At 37.3% G+C, this 22,371-nt stretch overlaps 1 protein-coding gene across 2 annotated transcripts in view; it reads right to left on the reverse strand.

The window, feature by feature from the left end:
• PSMD14 (proteasome 26S subunit, non-ATPase 14) overlaps window positions 1–18,700 on the reverse strand; it is a 46,408-nt gene extending 27,708 nt beyond the window's left edge. Inside the window, exons 1-4 of one of the 2 annotated variants that reach the window (XM_014880887.2) lie at window positions 18,479–18,700; window positions 15,268–15,317; window positions 13,594–13,681; window positions 10,730–10,781 (exon numbers count right to left, since the gene is read on the reverse strand). In XM_014880887.2, the coding sequence (XP_014736373.1) occupies window positions 10,730–10,777 (48 nt within the window). In that variant the 5' untranslated portion in view covers window positions 10,778–10,781; window positions 13,594–13,681; window positions 15,268–15,317; window positions 18,479–18,700. The remainder of the gene's footprint in view (window positions 1–10,729; window positions 10,782–13,593; window positions 13,682–15,267; window positions 15,318–18,478) is intronic. The other variant, XM_014880888.2, reaches the window with a different exon arrangement.
• Between the last annotated feature and the right edge of the window lie 3,671 nt (window positions 18,701–22,371).

A 22,371-nucleotide genomic window follows, 5' to 3' on the forward strand; every position in this document is an offset into this window, starting at 1 on the left:
ACCTTCAAAAATTTAACAGATAAAGTCAAATGGAACTTGGGTCTTCCAAGTAGTTTACTTGACTTTAAACGATTTGAAAACAGAGACTTTTGGAAACTGGAACCAATTTCTTCCATCTCTGATCACCTCCTTTTCCACAAATGGCTGATAATCCAACACAGCCCTGGAGTGACAGCCCCAGCTTCTGCCTGTTAGCTACACAGTATGTGGGAGCCAGCTACGAGTTACATGTTTTGAGATCTCTTTGGCCTGTTTCTAGTAGTCTTTCACAAAAGTTTATGCATTTCTTTCATCAAGCAAAGAAGAAGAAAGATTTTATTAGCTAATCTCTACATGGAGGCAAATATTTTACACTGACCCTCCACAGCATGTGCTATTACCACTGTTCATAAACTTCACTGCCTGCCAACTTTAACAAAGAAGCATCATCCTTACGAAGCAGAGCACCAAATTAAATTAACTGGTATCAGTAACCCAGACAAGAAAGTGTTTGTGTCTGCAATGCAAAAGAGCTGCTAGTATTTTTGGTTACATTATCATATTCAAAGGACAGCTATCTCATTGCACAGACTGTCCATCCCACTGCAAAACAGCAAATATTGCCTACCTACAGCTTTATTGGATTATTTCTTGAAGAACTGGAGAAAAACTACATTTGGAAACTGCAAGGAATACTGAACATTGTTTTTCCCAATTATGCATGTATAATTATTAAAATTAAAGAACTGCTGTAAGAAATAGCTGTATGTTACTGAAAAATTGATGCTTCTTCTGAATCAGCTCTATGCTTCCAGTCATTGAAATAAGCTGCCTGATGGCCACCTTATAAAACCTAACCAAGCTTTAGGATTGTTTATGTTTAGAATGGCAGAATTCCAAGTTCAATAATAATTGATAAAATTAAGTTACCACTATTGTTTTTTTTTTTTTCAGTACAACTTGTAAGGGAAAAAGAATCACATGCAAGTTATGGACAGAAAATTACATTGTAATATTAAATAATGCATGTGACTATTTTTGTTTCAAATAGTTAAAGAGATGATCCAATATAAAAAGCAGTCCTTTACTTGGGTAGTCCTTGTTGACGAAGTGTTAAAGGCATTTGCCATTCTTACAGGATAAAAACTAACGCCTTGAAGTGTTACCTACTTGGGCCTTTTAGCAAATTTGTTAACACTTTTAGGTATATTACTTCACCTTTCTCTTAGTGTGAACTGATATAAATTATTTAGCCAGTTTTATTATTAAATGTGAACTAAAGTGTCATTTTAGAGCACTGCTCTTTATTTGTACTATTTTAGATTTATTCAAACAGGTATAGAAGGTGGACTTGATTAATTACACAAGGAACTGAGAAATATTCCACAAATAGATACACTTTCCATTGTTTAAATGGATCTTAAATACTGCTCTGGTTTCATGCTAATAGCACAAAAGATGATTTTGAAATACATCATAGCTGTTTCAAAGAAACTCAGTTTTGCAGGGGCAACTGTAATAAAAATCCAAAGGCAGTGAACTTAAGTGCTGTAAAGCACATCTCAGCCTTAATGAACCAAACAATATACTACTGTGTAAAATAAAAGAATGATTACTACTTCTATTTGTTTTTGTAACTGGAACAATTTAAGCACAAACATAGGACATACAAGCAAACAATGACTGCTATCATGTTTTATTTCTTTCCCAGTAAGCTAAGAAAGAACCTTTTAATAGTTTAATTTTGTGAGTATTAAACAACTAGTGTGAAAAACAAGCTGCATGTAAACTATTTCTACTGCCTTTGCTTCAATGACTAGCTGAGGCAACCTGTTATAGGAGGTGTTAATTGGCAATAGGAGTACAAGTCAGAAGCATGTTCCCCATCGTCCTAACCCAGCAAGGCTAGGTCATTAAAGTGGAAATGAATTCTTTCATGCCGACTTAACCCTTTCACTACATATTTTCAGCTGTTATATCCAAAGACAATTGAGAAAGATTAGCTAAAAAAAAAAACCCAAAAAGCAAAAAAAAACAAAACCAAAAAAAGACAAAACCCCCCTCTTGGATTACTTTTGAATTTATTCACCTCACAATATTTCTTTACTACCCTTCTCTACCTCCCACAGAACACATGTTACAGGTAAAGATGACATTTCTTTATGCAGGTATGGAGGAGAAAGATAACTGAGGTATAAATGTAATGACAACCATTATAAAATAATAATTTATCATATTAAAAAAATGCATGGAACAATGAGGCACTCAAAGTGAGCTTAAAGCTACTATTTTGTGGAGATAAATCCAACATTGAGTGCATAGCTTGGTACAAGGGAAAAAACCCATTACAAGATACTAGCTGCAAACATGAGCAAGTGTGCAGAGGAGGTAGAGGTATTAATGATAATAAAGCCTTAAAAGTTCAGAGTACCATTGCTCTTCTCTACTTTTTGCCAGTAAGTGGTACAATCTACTGATACATTGATATAAAAAATAAGAAATTTCTTAGATCAGTACAGTGTTTTTTACACATTGCTAAGCCTAAAAATCTAAGCAGAGTTCGGACTGTAGAACCATTTTCTTCCTGTACCGAGACAAGGCACTTCTAGAAATTACCATCTCATGTTCCATCAACAAAAGTGGCAAAGGGAACAAGGCATATTCTAGGATCTCAATGGTTCTAACAACTTTGTCATGACAAGCACCAGAGGCCATGTATTGCATTTCCTGCAGTACAGGAAGTTAACATGATCAGTCATGACACAGAAAATTATTGAGGTCATACACAAATATTTAAAAATCAGTGAGCTCAATAAAATAGGGAAAAATATATTACTTTTCACTGTGAATCACACACTACAATTAGAAGCAATTTGAAATTTTATTGCTATTTTCAAGCTATTACACACAATTTTGTAGTTAGTTCCACATCAACAGGATTAGATTTTGATGCTACCGTTTTGTCTAAACAGTTTGTATGTTTAGGTCCATTTTTATACCAATTATAATTAAGCATGCATAACAGACCACAAAATACTGTAAGTCTCAACAAACAACCTAGATTTCTCAAAGGATCACATTGTCTTGTTGCACCATATGTCAGATGAAATAAAAATTGTAGTAATATGTTTAGTCTCAGAGACTCTAAAATGGAGTAGGGATACTAAGCAAGTATTGTGGCACCAACTGCTTAAATTGAAAAATCTCTGGAAAAAAACCCACCTTAACAGGCTAGATAGAATTTTGTAAAACATACTGAGACAGTTTTTATCTCCTAAAAAAAGTTTACCCAGGTTCACATTTACAACAGAACTCCACGAACAGCAATATAGATGGACTTGAAATATAACATTTCCCATCTCCCTTCCTCTTCAAAACCAAAATTACAAAACACAGAACTTTGTATAGCTTTGAGCAGTTGGTTAAACGGGTTGGGATCATAAATTTGCCAACACCTCTTTGGTACAGAGCCAAATTCTACTGCTTAGCTTTTCTGCTTATTTAGGATTTTAGTTTCTGTGGGGCGGCTCTGTGGTTTTCTTTTTTTGTGTCTGTGGGGTGGGTTTTGGTTCGGTTTTTTGCTAGAGTTTTTTGGTGAGGGGGCAGGGAGGTAGTTTTGGTTTTTTGGTTGGTTGGGGTTTTTTTGTTTGCTTTTTTGGTCGGTTTGTTTTGTTATTTGATTGTTTTTAACTAAACAGAACTTCAAACAAAAATAGTTTAATGGGACACTCAGACAACATTATTAATAAAGGTTTACTACTCAATATTAACAGGTATTCATGATATAAAATTACTTACATATATCACCTTGATGCAATTTGCAATAGGAAGACTTCCTGCGATGTTCCCAACACATGAAATGGCTGCTTAAGTGTACTCTTCCCTGGGTCACTGTTTCTTCTATCTTTACCCCATTTAATCTACACATTCATTGAGACACATAACCCAAAGCAGTAGATGTGCAGTATTACTACAGTTAATAGTCCTTATCAAGCATAAGGACAATTTAGACTAAATGACCTTTAAATGTCCCTTCCAACACAAACCATTCTATGATTCTATGACATTGCCAGGGTTAGCAAAAAGCCCTAAGATTAGGGACATAAAACAAATTCTCAGTAACACTGTACATCTTTTTGAAAATAACTATTGCTTTTCACAGCCACAATCGACTGGAAATAAAAAGAAAATACAGATATCAGTTTCATTCCAGAATAAAGCCAGGACTAACCTGTTGTCTACTCCCATCAGCATTACAGAAGGTATTGAGATTTAGAACTGAGAGGCAGATGATGAGTCAGCACCTGTAATTTTGTCTGCCTCCAGTAGTCTTGCTCTAATGTAGACTCTTAATAACCTTATTCTAGACACAGTTCTACCAAGAAGGCAGGGTAGCCCTTAGCCGGTTCTGCCTAAGCTCATCCCAAAGTACACCTTGTGAGGAAAAGCAGTTAAAGATATCTCGTCAATATGAAGAAGAATGCACTGGGTTCTGTATGCCTGCAGGATCACTGCTGTCAAGAGCTGTCCTCTGGATACAAGCAGGTGAACTGAGACACTCAGTGGCAACATGCAGCAAGGTCAATTGTTTGCAGCACATGGAAAAACAACCAATCAGCCAACACCCACCGCCCTCCCCAGACCACACCACTGTAACACCTCGTAGAAAAACTTAAAGAGGACTCTTGCACACAGCAAGAAGAGAAACCCTTGTTCAAATGTGCTGCATGGTAGAATTGCAACTTCATATTCAATTGCATGGGATTTCAGAAAGAAGATAAAATTTCCAAGAGAAAGAAATCACACACTTTTAAGGCGGCTGTTTCCTGCTTGCAGAAAGGAACTTTACAAGTGAAGAGGTATAATGCAAAATGCACAAAGATCTCTCTTCTTCTTTAATCCTTTCTTCCCCATGTTCTTTCTCATTATGGCAACGCTCATTTCCTTGTCCAAGCTCCTTTGTCTCTTCTGAGGAAAGCCAAAAGTCAGCTGGACTACACTGGCAATTAAATTGAGGAGAGAGAATCTAATTGCCTAATTATTAGAAATACAGAAGTTTAAGACCTGAGGCCAAGAAGAGGCAGCTAAAAATGTTCTCCAGAGAAAAACAGCAGATCAGAGGAAACTATAATGCTCGGACACAACCCACTAGCTTTTTTAGTTTTAGTTTTATGTTTGTTTGTGATTAATATGTAAGACATGTCTGTAGTGCACCCATCCTACTTTAAGACAGCCTTTATAACACAAATTACACAGAGATTTTAAGTAAAAGTATATGACTGCTCCTAAACCAATTCTAGCAGGTTTCTTTCCCTCTCCCAGTTAGCTCCTTAGAAGTCAAATCACATTATAATGACTCAACTGCACTTCAAATGTATGAGAACTATAGTCTGCCTTTGCCACCCCCAGCAACTTTCAAATAAGCCTAACACGACCCGTGGAGTTACCACCTCCAGCAAAACCAGACCCAGGCCACACCTGGACCCTACTTTTGATATGAAGCTTTCATTGAGCAGCCCTGTACTAAAATATTAATCAATGCAATAAAACATTCACCCCGGACAGTGAAAGTAAAACAGCACAGTTTACCAACTCTAAGGTGTTTTTCTTTCTCCTTAAAACAAAATCATGTATTTTGAATATACAAAAACTGATGCTGAGACTTGCTAGAGAAGATAATGCAGACAATTAAGTCTTCTGAACTTTCTATGGGATTGCATGTTGGATATTTTTAATGGATGAAAAATGTTTGTCACTGAGAAAATTTTTTTATTCCTTAAATGGGTTGATGGCTTCCAGGAGGAAAAAAGTAGAACTGGAATAACCCACCCAAACTGTACACCATCTCATCTACTGGGAATTACATTTGAATTCTAGAAATAGTAACATTCTTCATACTTGAGAACTTCGATTAAAAACGTCTCAGAAGCAATGGCACAGAAATGATGCACAATCTTAAGAGCTATAATTCAGATTTATTCCTCTGGCAAAATATTCTCAAAAGGTATATTTGAAGCTTCAAATATGTATGAGAAACAGACAATAGTGCATCACCACAATTCAAATCACCTAAAGCACACATACTCAGGAGACACAGAAAGGACAAAATCATACCGCTAAAGAGATACTGAGATAGCAGAATACAGCTTTACAATGAAAAAGGCACTTAATTAAAGACAACATATTTGCACCATTCAAATTAAAACACAAACTGTTTCAAGAATCAATGAACCAAAATAATTTTCAGTAAGATGTTCAGGTGTTGCAGTTTTTCCTGTTTGGGTTGTTGGTGTGTTTTTAGGTTGTTTTTTGGTTTGACTTTTTTTTTTTTTTTGGAGAGGAGGGATTGGGGTATCTGGGTTTGTTTGGGTTTTTTCATTGTGGGTGAATGTTTTTGTTTACACATGGAAGATGTGAGATGCAAGAAAAAGTCATGTACTTCAAATGACACATCCGCTTAATGAAGTAAGTCAAGGAAATTTGCATCTAATTGTTAATTGGAAATGATCTATACTGAGCCTGACTCTCCTCTGTCTGCTAGACCATCAACTCCTCTTTGGAAGCCCCACAAGAGTGCACTGTGTTGCCACCCCAACTAGATTAGCACATGAAACAGAACTTTAGATCAGCAGCAGATCTCCCAAGTTCCCATGGTGCCACAGATTTACTATCTAGGATAAGCATGTTCTAAAAAACCCAAGATCCTACGAGGAGAAAAAGGTTCCATAGCACCAAGCAGTGCAGTATTTGAAACCTCCTAATCAAAGTGACAGTTTTCAAGTGCCATTTACAATGCCCTAATCTGGAAACATCCCAGCTAACCCATCTGATCAACTATTTCACAGATGGAAGCACTTGATGGCTAATTGGCAAGTCCATGATTCAAATAAAATAGCTATCTGCACTTCTTTTTCTATATGCCACGTCAAGGTGTAAACACTCCTTATAAGACACAGGTCAGTTCTTTGTCTCTCCCTCCCTTCCCACTGGAATTTTTCCCCTTCCCCTCTGTCATCAAATAGGTTAATTCAAAAATACAGAATCAGTTTTATTTTTCATCTATTGTACTAGAACAGTTGTCGGCACTAACAGAGCAGTGTAAATGAGTATTTTCAAAAATCTATCAAGCAATGAAAAATTACTTCAAAAGCCTCTTTTAAAAGTGTCATTATTTCACTGCTTCCTATTACATCTGGATTCAGAAAAACAGACAGCATGTGCTAATATGGACAAGAACTTGCTTAACTTGAATTACTGTTCTGTAAGTGAAAGGGAGAGAAAGCTTAGCTACAAATGCACTTAATTTGCTCACACCCTTTGCAGTAGGATTGCCTAATAGAGACATATGTGGAACTGATTTCACCAGCAAACAATAGTTCAGCATACAAAATGAAGAGGAGTGCTGCTCCAAATTCTTGCCTGCTACATAAGCAGAATGCTTTTACGTACCCCACAAACCTGTTCACTTGTCTGCAGCAAATGTACAATGCAAATCGAAGTACTAACCACTAGTGAAATTCTGTGGTAGGCAGGATTCCAGAGGGACAAATAGGGACAGACAGAAAAGAATGAATCAGGAAAGAGAACATAAGTAGAAAAACCCAACATGACAAGGGGCAGAAGGAGAGAGAAAGGAGACCATATAAGTGAAGAACAAGGGCATTGCCAAAATCTTAATTCCCATGAACTGCAGGAGGGAAATTGAAGTAGTAAGATTTTCTTTGAGACATCACAACACATTCAGTCTTTCACATCTTTTCTAAAAGGCTTCAATCGTTTATCCATTCATCTTACACACTTATCAGAGAACATAAATTCAAGACAAAACAAACTTATGAACCAGGTTTACACCATCAGTCATGTACAACACAAAAAATTTCTGCATGATGCAGTGTTCCAAAGGAGGTCATACTTTTGGCATCAAGTTCAAAACTAAACATAGGTATCCTGCCATAAAAAGAACACACAGTTAATGACCAAGTGCACTGTCAGAAAACAGTGTGAATGGTTTATGTGATGCCAAAAGTTGTAAAGATTCTCTTCCCTTCTCCTCTCTTGTCCATCTCCTGCCCTATTAAGAGAGCCCTTTGTCCACCGATGATTAAAAGAGAAGAAATGCCTCAAGATTTCTAAGCCACATGTCACTGGAAAGTTTATTGTTGAAGCATCAGTTTAAGATTACTTCCTTAAAGATTTGTTTATTAGCCATTTGAAGACAGGCTTAGGATAGGTGACTGACCATCAGTCACCTATGATAGTGATAGCACTGACCATCCTGGACACCTGAAGGGCACTCAATAGCATCCTGAAGGAGCAAGAAGTAAGGAAAGAGAATCATAAATTAAGTGACAGTAGGTTTGAAGTGTAATACACCAAAGGACTTGAAAAGCATATTGCAAACACATGAATCTAAAGTGCATTTGGGACAACATATCTGAGTTTGGAAATTAAGAGGACTGAGAAAACCTAAATGTGGTAATAATCAGAAGAGGTAATTTTGCCAAGGGGAAAGAGCTGCTGAAGAAGCTAAAGCAAGTCACTGAGAAAGAATGCCTTGGCAGAGCTCAAACAGGAACTGTGCTGACCAAGCATCTGCCGGTACTCTGATATCAGTTACAACACAAATCAGACTCTTAGCAGACTCTACGGGATGCAGTCCTCTTGCTAAGTGGACCCCAAGCTACAAGAAAAAGAAAACTCCAAACTATGTGATAAAATTACTTCGAAAATGCCTCTTTTTCTACCAGACTATATACACAGATGATTTTTATCTGGCAAGAATGGCTCAGATGTTTTTACGATGTTCAACCTTTAGAACTGTGACAGCAATAAGAGCAAAAAGCTTTGTACTGTTGTTCAAAACACTTTAGTGCAAACAAATGGTAATAATTTTGCTTTCCAGCATTAGAAAATATATCCAAGAAATACCTTCTTCCTCTCTTCTATCTCAAAGACATCTGATTGACTCTGGATTATCTCTCAATTATCATCAATTGATACTCAGAATATAAGTGACCTTTCAAGGTCTTTGAAACACAGTATTTTAAGGACATAAAAATATTCTATTTGAAAAGCCTTCCTGCTGATTCAATAAACCAAAAGACTACAAATGTAGCCAAGACATCCACTGCAAGCAGCAACTTGAGTAAAGAGCAATTCAGTTTTATGCCTTTTTTTAATCCAACACATACTCATCAACTTATTTAAGAGACAATTCCATATTTAAACAAACACAGAACAGCCTTGCAGGCCAAAGCTACCAGAGGAGTTCAGCGAGCTTCCTCTGAATGTCATGTTCTATTGTTTGCCACAATTTTCTAGCATGCCTTAAGTTAAAGATGAAAAATTCAGAAAACAGCAGAGAGTTAACCATAAATTTGAAAAACAGCTTTGATATGCGTCAAGTTCAGAGAGGACTAAGAAGTGAAAGCTTGAGAGATTAGACTGCACAGATGTTAAAAAAATGAAGAGTCATGAAGCAGGCTGGCAGCTCAGAGGAACAAGAGCAATAACTGTTTAAGAAAGTGAAACTAAAAATAACTGAGGGCGGCTTGAAGATTCACTAAGAGAACGTGAATAGAATTTTAGCTATGAAAAGGGGAAAAAAAATTATGCACCAAAAGTTACAGCTTATTTGGCAAAACATCTAGAGTCTGTAGATCAGCCTAGAATATTTCACCAAATGCTTCAGTATTAAACTACTCCTGTAATTACGCTGGACACAAACACACTATACACAACCAGAAGAAGCTTTGGATTTAGCAATTTTAACCATCCCAGAAGAAATCCTGAACACACATCCTGAAGCCCAAGGCATACAGAACTGATTTCTCCAGAAGAACAAGAGTCTGGATTTTTGATTTAGAAAGAGACCAGGAGGCAGATGAGGAAACAGACAAAGGCCAACTACTGCAGCCAACCAAAGGAAAGGACTACAAAGGAAATTACTGGAGCCCATTCCTTAAGGAAATAATTCTTCCTACAGACCTCAAACAAAGAAGTTCCTAATTATTTTTTCCCTTGTATCCACAGTAATCATCACAATGTAACAAGATCAGCTTAATTTTATTTTTGAAAACTGCTAGCCATGCCACTTGCAAGGAAAAAAGCACAAGGACTTGCTGTAGAGGTAGGAGAAGCCATACAATGTGAATAGGTCTCTCACTGGAACAGGACAGCTGCCAGGGAGGCTTTTTTACTGTGAGTAGTTACAGAAGAGAGGACAATCAACCAGAGGAGACACAATAAAACACACATACAGGTAGCAACAACTACCCATAAATTATAAATTCAATTCGATTCTTGACATTTATGCATACTTCAGTATCTAATAATGCCCCATTCACAATGGGATCCAAGAACTGAAATATATAATTCAGTAAGAGCAGTGGATGTGCTTGGCCATTTAGAATACCCTTCACATTCCGAAATTCTGTATTATTGGAAACTGTTTTTTATCAAAATGCGTTATGTGCTTCCAGTGCTTTTCAATACAAATTTTAAAATGCTCAGACACAAAAAGAAAGGTTTATAAACATTCCGTCAACTTAGTGCCAACCAAGATATTCATATTTACAAAAATAAATCAGGTTCTAACAAAGATTTGCATACACATATAAAATCTCTTGGGTCAAAGATTATTACTATGAACTTTGTTTTTTGATGCTGTTTTAAAATATAACAGTATAATGAAAGGAATACTCCAGAATTGATTAATTTTAAAGAAAAGATTGACAAGCTATATACTAACCTGTCCCAGCCCAGGCATACCTCCTCCCAGTCGCAGAAGTCTATCCATATTTCTAGAAAAACAGAAACAAAGGAAAAATGTTCCCAAGCTCGAAATGTTTACTAAATTGTTATCTATATAATTCACCTTCAGTCACTCAGTATGTCAAAAATATTGGTGGTAATTACAACACAACATCAGACTTCCTGTTAATTAACACCACATATTAATTCAAGAAGCTGTCTTCCATGCTAATTAACAGACTTTGTTTTAGTGCTTTGGTTTTGGGTTATCCCCATTTCTGAAGATGAACACTCTTGTCAAACTTCTCAAAACTTTCCCATGATTCAATTGATTTGATTTGTGTTGCTTATGATCAGTACCTACAGCCAGAAAGTTCCTAAAACTTATTAGCTATACAACCGAATTTACTTTAGTTTGCTCAGAAATCATCAATAAAAATCTTAAAGTAAGGATTTTAGCATCCTCATTAGTAAGTTCCGCGCTAATTAACTTACAGCTTGTCAGTTATCATCAAAACTACATGCGAAAGACACTAAGCAGATTATGGATCTCTGAATTAGCATCAAAAGCCTTTTTTTAATGAACTCATTATACTAAAAGAAATACTGTAAAGTAAACATTTAATGTGTATATAGTTAGAAGACTAGTGACAGTACAGTCATTTAATACATTCCCAGTGTTGCATGTGACATTGCTTTAGTGCAAGATTATTCCAATCAATGAAACACCTTCCTTGAAAACAACAATAAAACATCAGTTTTCATGTCTTGTAACTTTCAAAGGGGTGATCCCCAGGAACAAAGGCTGTTAAGGTGCCCAGCCAAACAAATTATATTGCTACTTCTTTCTCTACAGTTTCTTCACTTTCTGTTTTTGAAAAGACATCTACAATTTCATGGTGGATACTTAAGTGCAAATTCTGCACCAGCTTTAACAGAACCTTACCATGCTTACTTGGCTTTTTCAACTTCTTAGCTCTATACAACAACACTTATGGATAAAATGAAAAAAAAAAGCCTACTGAATATTAATTTTTAAACAGCTGTTTTCAGGAAATCAAGCAATTTCCAAGGCTTATAGAAATCAGAAAATTTTACTGGCTTATTTTATTTGTGAAATAATAGATACAAAGTACAGCATTGAAAATTATGGTCTTAATTGGACAAGTTTTAAACAACACAACAAAGCCTGTTTAGGTGATATGAAAGCAATTGAGAACACCAAGTATGATTTCCAAAATACATTCATCCTCCAAGCGGAAGTTACATTACACATAAGAGAATTATGTACATGATTTTGGATTACATTAACAATACAAATTCAATAGCAAAAGAACTTGAAAAGTATATTTGCTTTGTATATGAAAAAATCTTCATGCTGAAGGTGAACATCATCATTTTCATAATTTCTTCTGATATTTGCTAGAATTTTCACTGGTTAAAAACTTATAAGCTTCATTTCAGTATAAGTTTAAGACAAATGGTTTAAGCTTCTAAAGACACAAAAAAAGCAGCATTTTACCTCCTACTTTAATAACTTCATAACAATATCCAAGATACATTGATCAGAAATACCTGCTCTACTTGCTAAGTTCACTTTCCCAGTTCAATGAACTGTCAGGCTATTAGTTTAATATGATTCACTCTCTTGATTTTGTAGAACTTGCAAATCCAACAAGCACAGCCTCACCTAGTATTAAGTACTTTCTTAAAGCTCCACTGGCACCATATAAATTAAAAAGGAGTTTATTAAAGGGTCAGTGGTTATGCTTTTTCAGTAAGTCATTGACACCAAGCTTCTTTTTTAGAAGCAAGAGCTGCACACAACGTATATGCTTTTCTATCCTGAATTACAATAAATTCCAAACCAAGTTGGAGGATTTCCTTGGAAAGGTTAAGTTGCTGTTTAAAGACATTATGTAAGCGTATGTTAAATGGCTTCAGTAAAACAGTCACAATGTTACCACAAATTAACGCCAACCACAGTTCATTACACCCCTCTGTGGTAGATACTCCTCCATTGAAACCTACAATGATTCATCTTCCCTGACACTAAAGAGGAATGAAGAGTAACTGAGAAGTATATTTAAGCTACTAAAACTATTATTTTAATCCATTATGGTTGTTCATTTATTTTAAGGAACTTTTAGTCTCCACAACTGGCACCTCTACAACTAGTAGTTCTGACAACTACAGCAACTTCCATAAACTGTTGAGGTACATCACCTATGTACATTTAAGAAATAATAAATAAATAATACAAGTGAAAAGCAATAGCTCATACTAATTAATCAGTGTTTTATTTATACAGTTTATTCTAGTTTCTAACCCAACAGTATAGTACATCATTTATAAAAGCCATATAAGAGTTGGACTAGACTAATACGTTAAACAAACTGATTATTTATCAGCGTAACTTTACAACAAAACCTCAATGTCTGTAACATTTCCCACAGAACAGTCATTGAACTGAGATATTCAGATTTTCAAGACAGCAGCATAGACAGAAAATCTCCAAAATCCAGTTCTAGATGCACTAGCTCCATGACTTGATTCTGGTTAGAGTTTTGGCAAATAATGCTCTACTTGCCTATTTGTGACTGAATATGTTTTAGTAGGCTATAGTCTATATGGACCTAAACATATTTGTTTACTGAGATGTAAACATATGAAAAATTTAGGTTAGTGAACTACATTCACCAAAACAGATTTCAATTTTTGTTAGTCTATCTAAATATTATTTCATTAATTCCATTTCTCAAACAATGCTTTTGTAAACCTTAAAACAGCTTAAGCAAAATTTTTAGACATTAATGAAGCCAGCTTTAGCCTTTACAAACAAAGCAACTGTACACTTCTAACCTGATGCCCAGCAAGAGATGCTCACAGAACAAACACGGCAGCAGCTCCCACTTTTTGACTTTAAAGATGACAACAGTAGATCTCTTTCCTGCAGAAGGAAATAAAAAGGAGAAAGGCAGAAACCCAGTAAAATTTAGAAACCATGGCACATGTGAAAAGAAATGTTACATTGATAAGTTGCAAAAGGACAAGGCACCATTAAGAATAACCCAAAGAATGTTTACTGGGTTTTTTTTTTCCTTTTACCATACAATTCCTTGAAGTGGTACATGCCATGTCTTGCTCAAGAATCCATAATACTGCAAGAAGCTTCCAATTTTGCCAAAGTTACATGTAAAAATATTTTAATAATTCATTTAAGCAATTTAAAGCAAATTGAACATTTTAAAAGCTGTTAGAAACTGAAACCATGGTCTTCTTTGACTATTTTAGAAGCACTTGCTGAAGCTAAGATGCCCTAAGCACCAAGGGTAAGAATAGTGTGCAGGTACAGAAAGCTTTCCTGTTTATTTCCACAAGAGCAGTTGGTGTGACTGGAAGTGTTACAAAGATCATTAGGTTTTCCTGAATTCAGGTAGAGAAAGGCTGCTTCACATTCAATTTAGGAGATAAAATTTATGTTATCCTCCTCCCTGAGAACACTGTCCATTAATTGCATCCAATCAATCATCTGTAGGGCAGTGTTTTAAAACAGATCTGTGAAATGATCTGTGGCTGTGATTTGATAGACGTTTTTTTCAATGTCAGTGTTAACATAAGGAGCAATGAGGAAGCTGCTGCTGCTCACCAACTTGATGCTGCTTTCTCAGTACTGCCAGGACAGCCATTTGTGCAGCCCTGCAGCAAACTGAGAGGCTATCAAAAATGCTGGTTTTAACCCTGTTCACTTCTCTGAGAGGTTTCACGCTGAATCCCAGAAATAGTTGTCTTAGCATAACAGAAAAAGAGGTCTTGGAAAAGCTGATTCCTTGTAACACTAATACAGGCTCCAGAAGACATTTCTGTCAAATCATTCTTTAAACTAAAGCTGCTCAAAGAATGTCTGTGGGTTTTCGAGGTTGGTTTCGGGTTTTTGTTCGGGTGGGGGGGGGGGGTTTGTTTTGTTTTTTAATAACTGACGCAATTTAACAGAGACCCTTATGAAGCTTATCTCAAATTAGTACAAGAGAAAAGGAAGATGTGTTCACCTTCCCAGAAAGGTGGAAGAGAAAGAACAAGTCAGAGTTTCCCAGTACTGACAGGCTGGGGTGGAAATCACTAACAAGTTGAATGGAAAGTTACTATCCTTCTGCCAGCTTTGCAGAAGGAAATGATCCAAGAGAGACCACAAGAGCCAGCAGCACAGGCTACAACAGAACTGCAGCCACTTCAACTGGGATTAAGTTATACACCTTCAGCCACCTCATCACCCAGTGGTCTTGCATTCCCATCCCCACTTACTACAAAGATATGAAAGAAACAAATCTCTATGAGCTTGGTCTGTTCCCCAGGGAGGCACACACAGTAACTTACAGCTAAGAATTTTACCTCTGCTACAAAGTGCAAAAAGCTGGGTTGATTAGCAACTTCTCTTGTTGGGTTTCCCCTATATTCGTGCACACACACACACTTACATTATATGCACATATAAATAAAAGCCAGAAAAGTAAACAAACAGTTCACAATACATCTCACCTCTTTTCCTTCCAAAGTTGGCAAAAGATATTTTGATTGTTCCCTTCTGTCTGCAAGGAAGAGTTAACAGTCTCTGTTTAAAGCAAAACTTTAAGGAAGTAAATGTATCAAATAGTTCTGTATCATAAAAAATACAGAAGGACAGTTATTATAATAAACTTGCATTTTGATGCAGTGCAGGATTTGGATGATGTGCCCTTATCACTGAAATCAATATGGTCACTAATGGCTTAAAAAAAATAGTTAAATAGCTTCTCTGTGTATGTATGTCCATGACTGGAAACACCATAACCAAAATAAGCATGGTCATAGGATGTTATTTAAAAATCCAAACTTCCATTAATGCAATTTTCTTTTAACTGTCCTTACCTCAAAAGGGAAAAAAAAATTAATGATGCAGTGAGAGTACAAAAAGTGCATCTCAAAATTGATCTTAAAACAGAAAATTTAAAAACCATGTCAAATACTTGCTCCTATTACTGTTAGGTAACTGTAATAATTGGAAAGAGTTGCCATTTGGAGAGCTCTGCTTCACCACTCAGCTGCTCATTGGTATTTTCAAATCACTTAAATTCTGACTTTTAATAATGAAAACAGTTTTTCTTAGGGATGAAGTTACATAAAAGGATTATGCACAAATGTGTATATACATATAGGTATAAATCCATAGCTATTTTGTTTATACTTGGCATGTTTCAGCATGTATTTTGAAATCAACTTGAAAAGGTCTTAAATTACTCTATCGCCTTGCATGAGACACATGAGTTTCACACTACAGTGCACTATTTTTATCTAGCATTAACACTCCATGATGTGATCCTTCAACGAAAGAGGGTTCTCCTGGCTTGGCAACTTTTGAGTTACTAGAGAAATAAATATCAAAATCAGCTTTGACATACACAGAAAACAATGGCTACTAAACTGCCCTATTAGTGGAGGGAATATAAGGCTACACACAGGTGACAGCAATTTACTTTGCAATTGTACACTGAGTGACTTGATGCAAATCATTTCATCTTCAGTAACTCCGTTTCTCCACCTGAGACTACATAACAAGCTTTGTACAAGCACTTCCAGATCTCCTGTCGAGGACTTACATGCAGCAGATGATCAACAATTTTATTAACAGTGCTCAAAAGTGGCTCAAGGTTTCTGGTGCAACTGCGACCATTTCAGCTTCACTAGGGATGATAAACAGCTAGAGAGGTAAATCAGCTGAGAAACTGCGTATTGCAGAAAAACATTATTTCACCAAGAAAGAAAGCTCACTGCAGTTAAAATCATCAAACCTGAACAGAGACTTCACATGTGAAAAGGTGGTGGGGGGAGCTAGTCTGTCTAGCTTCCTATACACTTTGTATGAAAAGAAGAAAAAAATATATCTGTTACCATCAATTCTAAGTAATCTGTTCGTTAAAGCTGGAGTTTAATCTGTCATGCATGAATGCAGTCTCAGTAGTGGAAGTCCAGAGTTATATGACTCTTGCTTCCATAACACGCTCGGTTCCATAAACCCAGATCCTGTTTCTGGATCACACAGACCTGAATTTCAATAAACCCAAACTGGACTAGGGGGTTTGCAGGTCAGCTTCCCAGACTCTGCTTCCTGACTTCCAGAAGTAAAGCAAACCTAATTCTACTACATCCATTGCTGAGCTGGAGTTACTTCAGTAACAGATTCAAACAGACTGCTTTAAAGCTACTGAAATACATTCACATAAAACTTACAAATAAGCAAAGATTCATTAACAAGAGTCATTGCACCACCACAGAAACCAATAGAATTAATTTTAATTTTATGTAATATATGAAGTAATGGCCTTCTCTGTAATCTGCAGAAAGGCGCGCAGACACACAACTTTTGTGGAACTGTGCAGTAGTCCAGCAAGTACTCATCATACCAGTTCTCTATTATTCAAGGTATCCTTAACATCTGCCCTTTCCCAGCATCCTAAATTTTACAAGGTAGTTATAGGTACTATTAGTTTACACTCCATAATTTTTGTCAGGAGTAAATCACTTCCAAGAAAGTTGACAAACTAATTTATATACTGGTACTATTTAATGCTATCTTTAAAATATTCTCTAAATTATAATATTCGAAATTAGTTTTCAAATGAATATTACTGAAATGACATGTCACAACAGATAATAGTACAATATTTCCCATTAAGCTACAGGCTAAACCCTGTTGCTCAAAGTCACACTAAGTGATTCAGAAGCAACTCATATGCAAGCCAGTTTCTGAATTTCTTGAAAACTAGATATTTTTCGTTGTCTCAATAAGGTCAAGAACAGTGAATGAATGCTTTGCTCCACAGAATCTTTTTCCAAGTTTACTCCCAACCTGAAGCATACAGGACACCTCGGACTCCCAGGGCTGACAGCTTTAAGATTAACTTTTCAGCTTGCCTAGTACCACTTCAGTTATATATAGCTTTGAGATACATTTACATAAAACTTCTTTTTTAAAAGTAAATCTCAATCCCTGCTGGTTTTGTTTTTCTACAGTATACCGAAAACAACTACAACTTTAAGACATGACGCCAGCACACTGTTTACAAGTATCCAACTGTATGACACAAATTTGTTACACAAACATTGCTTAACTCAGCTGCGTACCAGAAATAGCGCCGTTAATTTTCGATTATCGCTCCTTGTCTACTTAATTCTACTTCCTTCCCTTTCAGGTATCCCAGCCAGTGCTTTGCCTTCACTTCCCCCCGTGCCCCTGTAACTTCAGCGGCACTGCCGGGGATCGCGGCAATGCAGCAGTCCGGGAGCAGCAGCGCTCGTCAGGTGCCCGTGACGGGGCACAAGGGGCCGGTGCTGCCGAACCAGGGCGGCCGCTGCGCGCCGGGCGGAGACGCCGAGCCCTGGGGCCCGTGGGGCGCCGAGGCCCGTCCGGCTCCAGCGCCTGGGCCCCCGCCCCGCGCCGCTTCCCGGCCCTTCTCACCGCCTCCCCCCAGCCCGTTCGAAGCTACCCCCGCTGCCCTGAAGCGCCCAGAATTCCCAGCGGAAAGCCCAGCGGCCCAAGCGCGTTCCCTCCCCCCCCGCCCGGGCCGGTGCCGCCCGCCAGAACCGCCCCGTCCCGTCCCGCTCCCGCCCGCACGGCCGCGGCCCTCACGGCGCTCGAGCCCATTCCCCGGGCCGCGCTCCCGCCACCGCGGGGCCCCTCAGCACCACGGCGCGGAGGCGGCCGGGCCCTCACCTGGGCCGGAGCCGCCCGGGCCGCGGTGAATCAGCCGGATCTCATTCAAACCGAGCCCTTCCCGGTTCACAGGGCACCCGGCAGCAGCTTCCGGCCCCCGGCCGGCGGGGAGGAGCTTCTGAGAGCCGCGAGTGGCGGAGGGGCGCGGCCTGCGAGCGGAACGGGCTGGAGTGAAGCGCCACGAGCAGCTCTGCTGAGCAGTCCTGTGGGTTAACTTTGTCCCTTTGCAGCCAAACGTCACCAGTGCTGAAACAACGACACGATAGGATGTAAGAAGAACCACTAAACGAGTCATCAAGTCAATAAAAGAATGATTACTGTGATAGGAACAGTATCACATTCACTCCTCTCAAAAACAGTGTTACAGAAAATACGAGGATTTAGAGACGAGAAATACGACTGACCATATTGTAAAACCAGCACAAGCAGAAATGGAAAAGTGTGAGAATTTTGGCTGAACAAAGATAATAGGGAGGTAATCACATAAAAGCATGCATGCTGGTGAATGATTAAAACAGAGAAGCAAATTGGAATTTCTATTACTCTTATGTTAACCCTGAAGCAAAAACTCTGTTGTACATTAAAAGAGGAAAACACAAAGCCAAGGGAGTACATTACCAGATAGCATGTGAACAAGTTGTGGATCTCAGTGCCCCTTAAAAACTTACTGTGGCTAACACAAAAAACCCCACAACCTTTAGAAGTTGATTTATATGTAGTCACTGAAATACTGCAAGTATTTTAGAAAGTACTGGGACAGCTTAAGAACCTATACAAGCAATTTATTAGGACCCTGTGTAGAGTTTCTGCCATGAATGACAAAGAGGAGCCTCATGGCTTATTTGAAAGCTCCTTTAAAGACCAAGAATGTAGTAATAGAAGATAAACAGCATTTTCTGCTCACAGACCAGCTACGTGGAAGCAGGTGAAAAGGTACTAAGTTATGAATTATAGGGGAATAAACTCAGACAGGTATAGTCACCACTTCCACAACACTTCAGCAGATACAGAAGTCTTAGGTTTTTTATACCATGAAGTATAAAATTATTCCAAAGAAAGAGAAAGGGAATTACTATTATATGGTATTCTGTTCTTTAAGAGGGGCAACTTTTTTGAAAAGCAAAATAATTTTCTCTTCCATTTTGTTTCCAGATCTTTGCTAGACTGAGGAAATCTCAGAGATAAAATTTCCAAAATATTCTTAAAAATCTAAAGGTTTAAAATGTGGTTTAAATTGTGGGTCAGTAATTTCTTTCTCACATTACTAATGCTAAACCTATCAGAGTAATTTATTGGTGCACCCACAGCCAAATTATTCAGAAACAAAGAGTAAAACCTATGTGTGTCTGTTTATCTGGGAATGTTTGTCTTAAACAGGAGAAATCTTGCACCCTGCTTCAAACAGGCTGTTATGGTCCTTCCTATTTTTACCTGGCAAAACTTAGCTTGTATTGTCTTGAGGCTGAATTTTGGGACTTCTGTATGTCTTAATGCTCTCAGAAGTCATTATAATAATGTGGTCAAAGATTTTTCTTTTGGATTAAATTAATGAAGTGAAGTATTAATTCAGTGAATTGTAATGCATTATATATATTACTGGTTTGTACCATGATTTTGGTACATGGTACATCCGTTTATTCCTCCATGTTCACTGCAATTCTGACACCTTAAGGAGAAATATTCATTCATATTCAGGGTTCTCACTGCAGTCATGTGTCTTTAAGGTACTCTGCATTTCTGAAAAAAGAAAGAAACACAAATATTTGTTTGTGAAAGGTGAGCATTTCTCTCGGTTAATGTGTATAATAAGGAAAAACAACATAGTTAAATTTATAATATGCCTATATCCACTGACTTAAATGAGCAATAGCATTTCAAACCATTTGAAGATTTGGCCCTTCTTCGAAATACAAAGTGAAACAGACTTTCATTGTTATTCCTAATTACATTTCAAGTCATAGTATTGACTTCTTAAATATATACATTTATTGAAATTTTATAAATAAATATAGTTACAGAAAAAGAAAAAATGAGAAAATAGGAGAAATATTTACACTAGAAAGTATAGTGAATTAATTGGATAGATAGAGGCAGTATCATGGTTGGAACTTATGACAGATGGTATTTTATATTTTTATATAAAAGAGTTATATTCTTAATCGTATATGTCAAAGAAAAGAGACCATATGTTGTTAAACACTTCCAAATTGTCATTTAATCTGAAGGGCACTCTCTTGCATGCTACCGAATCCCTCATTGTTTTGGTCTAACCAGTGCTAATCTATAGAAGATTTTATTTATTGATTTGCAGTAATGCAGTGCAATAAAATGTCCAAGGTTTGTTCCCTTTTTATTGCTTGGATGGCTCTCGTAAGTGCTAAAAACTAGCTTTGATTTTACCATTCCTTTTTTCCTGGTTTCCCCATGCTAACCTATCCTCGTTTGTAGTGAAGTGATCAACACAGATCAGATTTGCTAAGATATCACATAATTTTTTCCTAACTCCTGGTATATAATTTTTCCTTCGAATCTGTTTGTGATTGGATTAAAGCAGCAATACTGCTGAAGCTCTGTAATTAAATAATTCAATGTTACATGGCTAAGTGGCAAAATGTAAGGATGGCATGAAGAATGCACTGAGAGATTTGACACAATTTTCTGGCAAATCGTATATGCAGAGAGTGCTGTTTGTGCTAGGACAGGAGGAATTCTCCAGGACTGAGTAATAATACTTAAAAAAAAAAAAATCAACACCAAAACCCCCCAACAAACCCAACAGAAGATAGTTTCAAAAAGCCTGGTGTTAGAAAATCTGATACACTCTAGGTTGAACAAAACATTGGAGTTGTGGATATTTTTGTTTTCTATGTTTAAACATGTAGAACAGAGCATGGGGAGTGAATATAAATCAAGGAGTACAAAAGCTGACATCATCTTTGTAAGAGGGTAATACAGCCAGAATCACACTGTTTTATTGATTGATTGATGATTGATTGATTTAGAATTATGTTTGGTAGTTATACACTGAAAAAGTAATGAAGGACTAATAGGGTTTTAAACTGCAGCCTTTCACCCTGGGAAGGGACTGGAACTCTGTCTTGGCAAACCTGTAAATAGGGAAATGGTTTCTTCTGTTATCCTTGGCAAGCACTCACTCCGTTAGAAATGCTGATGGTGACCTCTGTGACATCCCCAACAGCTTGTACAATGCTCGATCAACTCCTTGCTGCATGCAGAGTAATAGCAAGTCTTGTCATAAACAATGAATAGAATTTTACAGGATTAGTTAAAGATAGTATATGAGTGAGATTACTTTTTTTAGACTCCTCAACAATTCTACAATCAGCTGCAGAAGGCTGTTAGAGGCTTGAAAGAGGCTTCATTAATCATGAAACATATGATTATTGAAAACCTGCAAACAAAACTATTTGCATCTCTTTCAGAGCACAGACCTGCCCATTAAAGTATGACAAGTACAAAGTCAGTTTGAGTGAGAAGAATGGTAACAATGTATTTGGATATAATCCATCCCAGTTAAGAAGGGAGAGGATGTTAAGAAAGCAAACATTCCTTACAGTGAGCCATAAACACAGCCCCCCTCCAATTGGTGCCAAAAGATCTTGTTTATATTGGAAATTTCACCAGCCACAAGTTTCACACGCAGTCCTAAAGGAAACTGGACTTTTGTCTTTTTAAGTCTATTTAAAGTGATGGCTGAGTTGTGAGAACTATCTACAAACCATCTGGAGAAGATAAGGCCAAGAAAAAAATCAGTCTTGCTGGAAATGCTTGTGTTGGGGGTGTCTATGGAAAATTTTTATGAGGAAACAGAGAAGTGGGTTTGTGTCCCTGGCAATTGCAAAGGTGCTACTCTGTGAGAGACAGTTTATTTA

This window comes from Sturnus vulgaris, chromosome 7, assembly GCF_052056855.1.
Source record: "Sturnus vulgaris isolate bStuVul1 chromosome 7, bStuVul1.hap1, whole genome shotgun sequence".
Taxonomy (NCBI): domain Eukaryota; kingdom Metazoa; phylum Chordata; class Aves; order Passeriformes; family Sturnidae; genus Sturnus; species Sturnus vulgaris.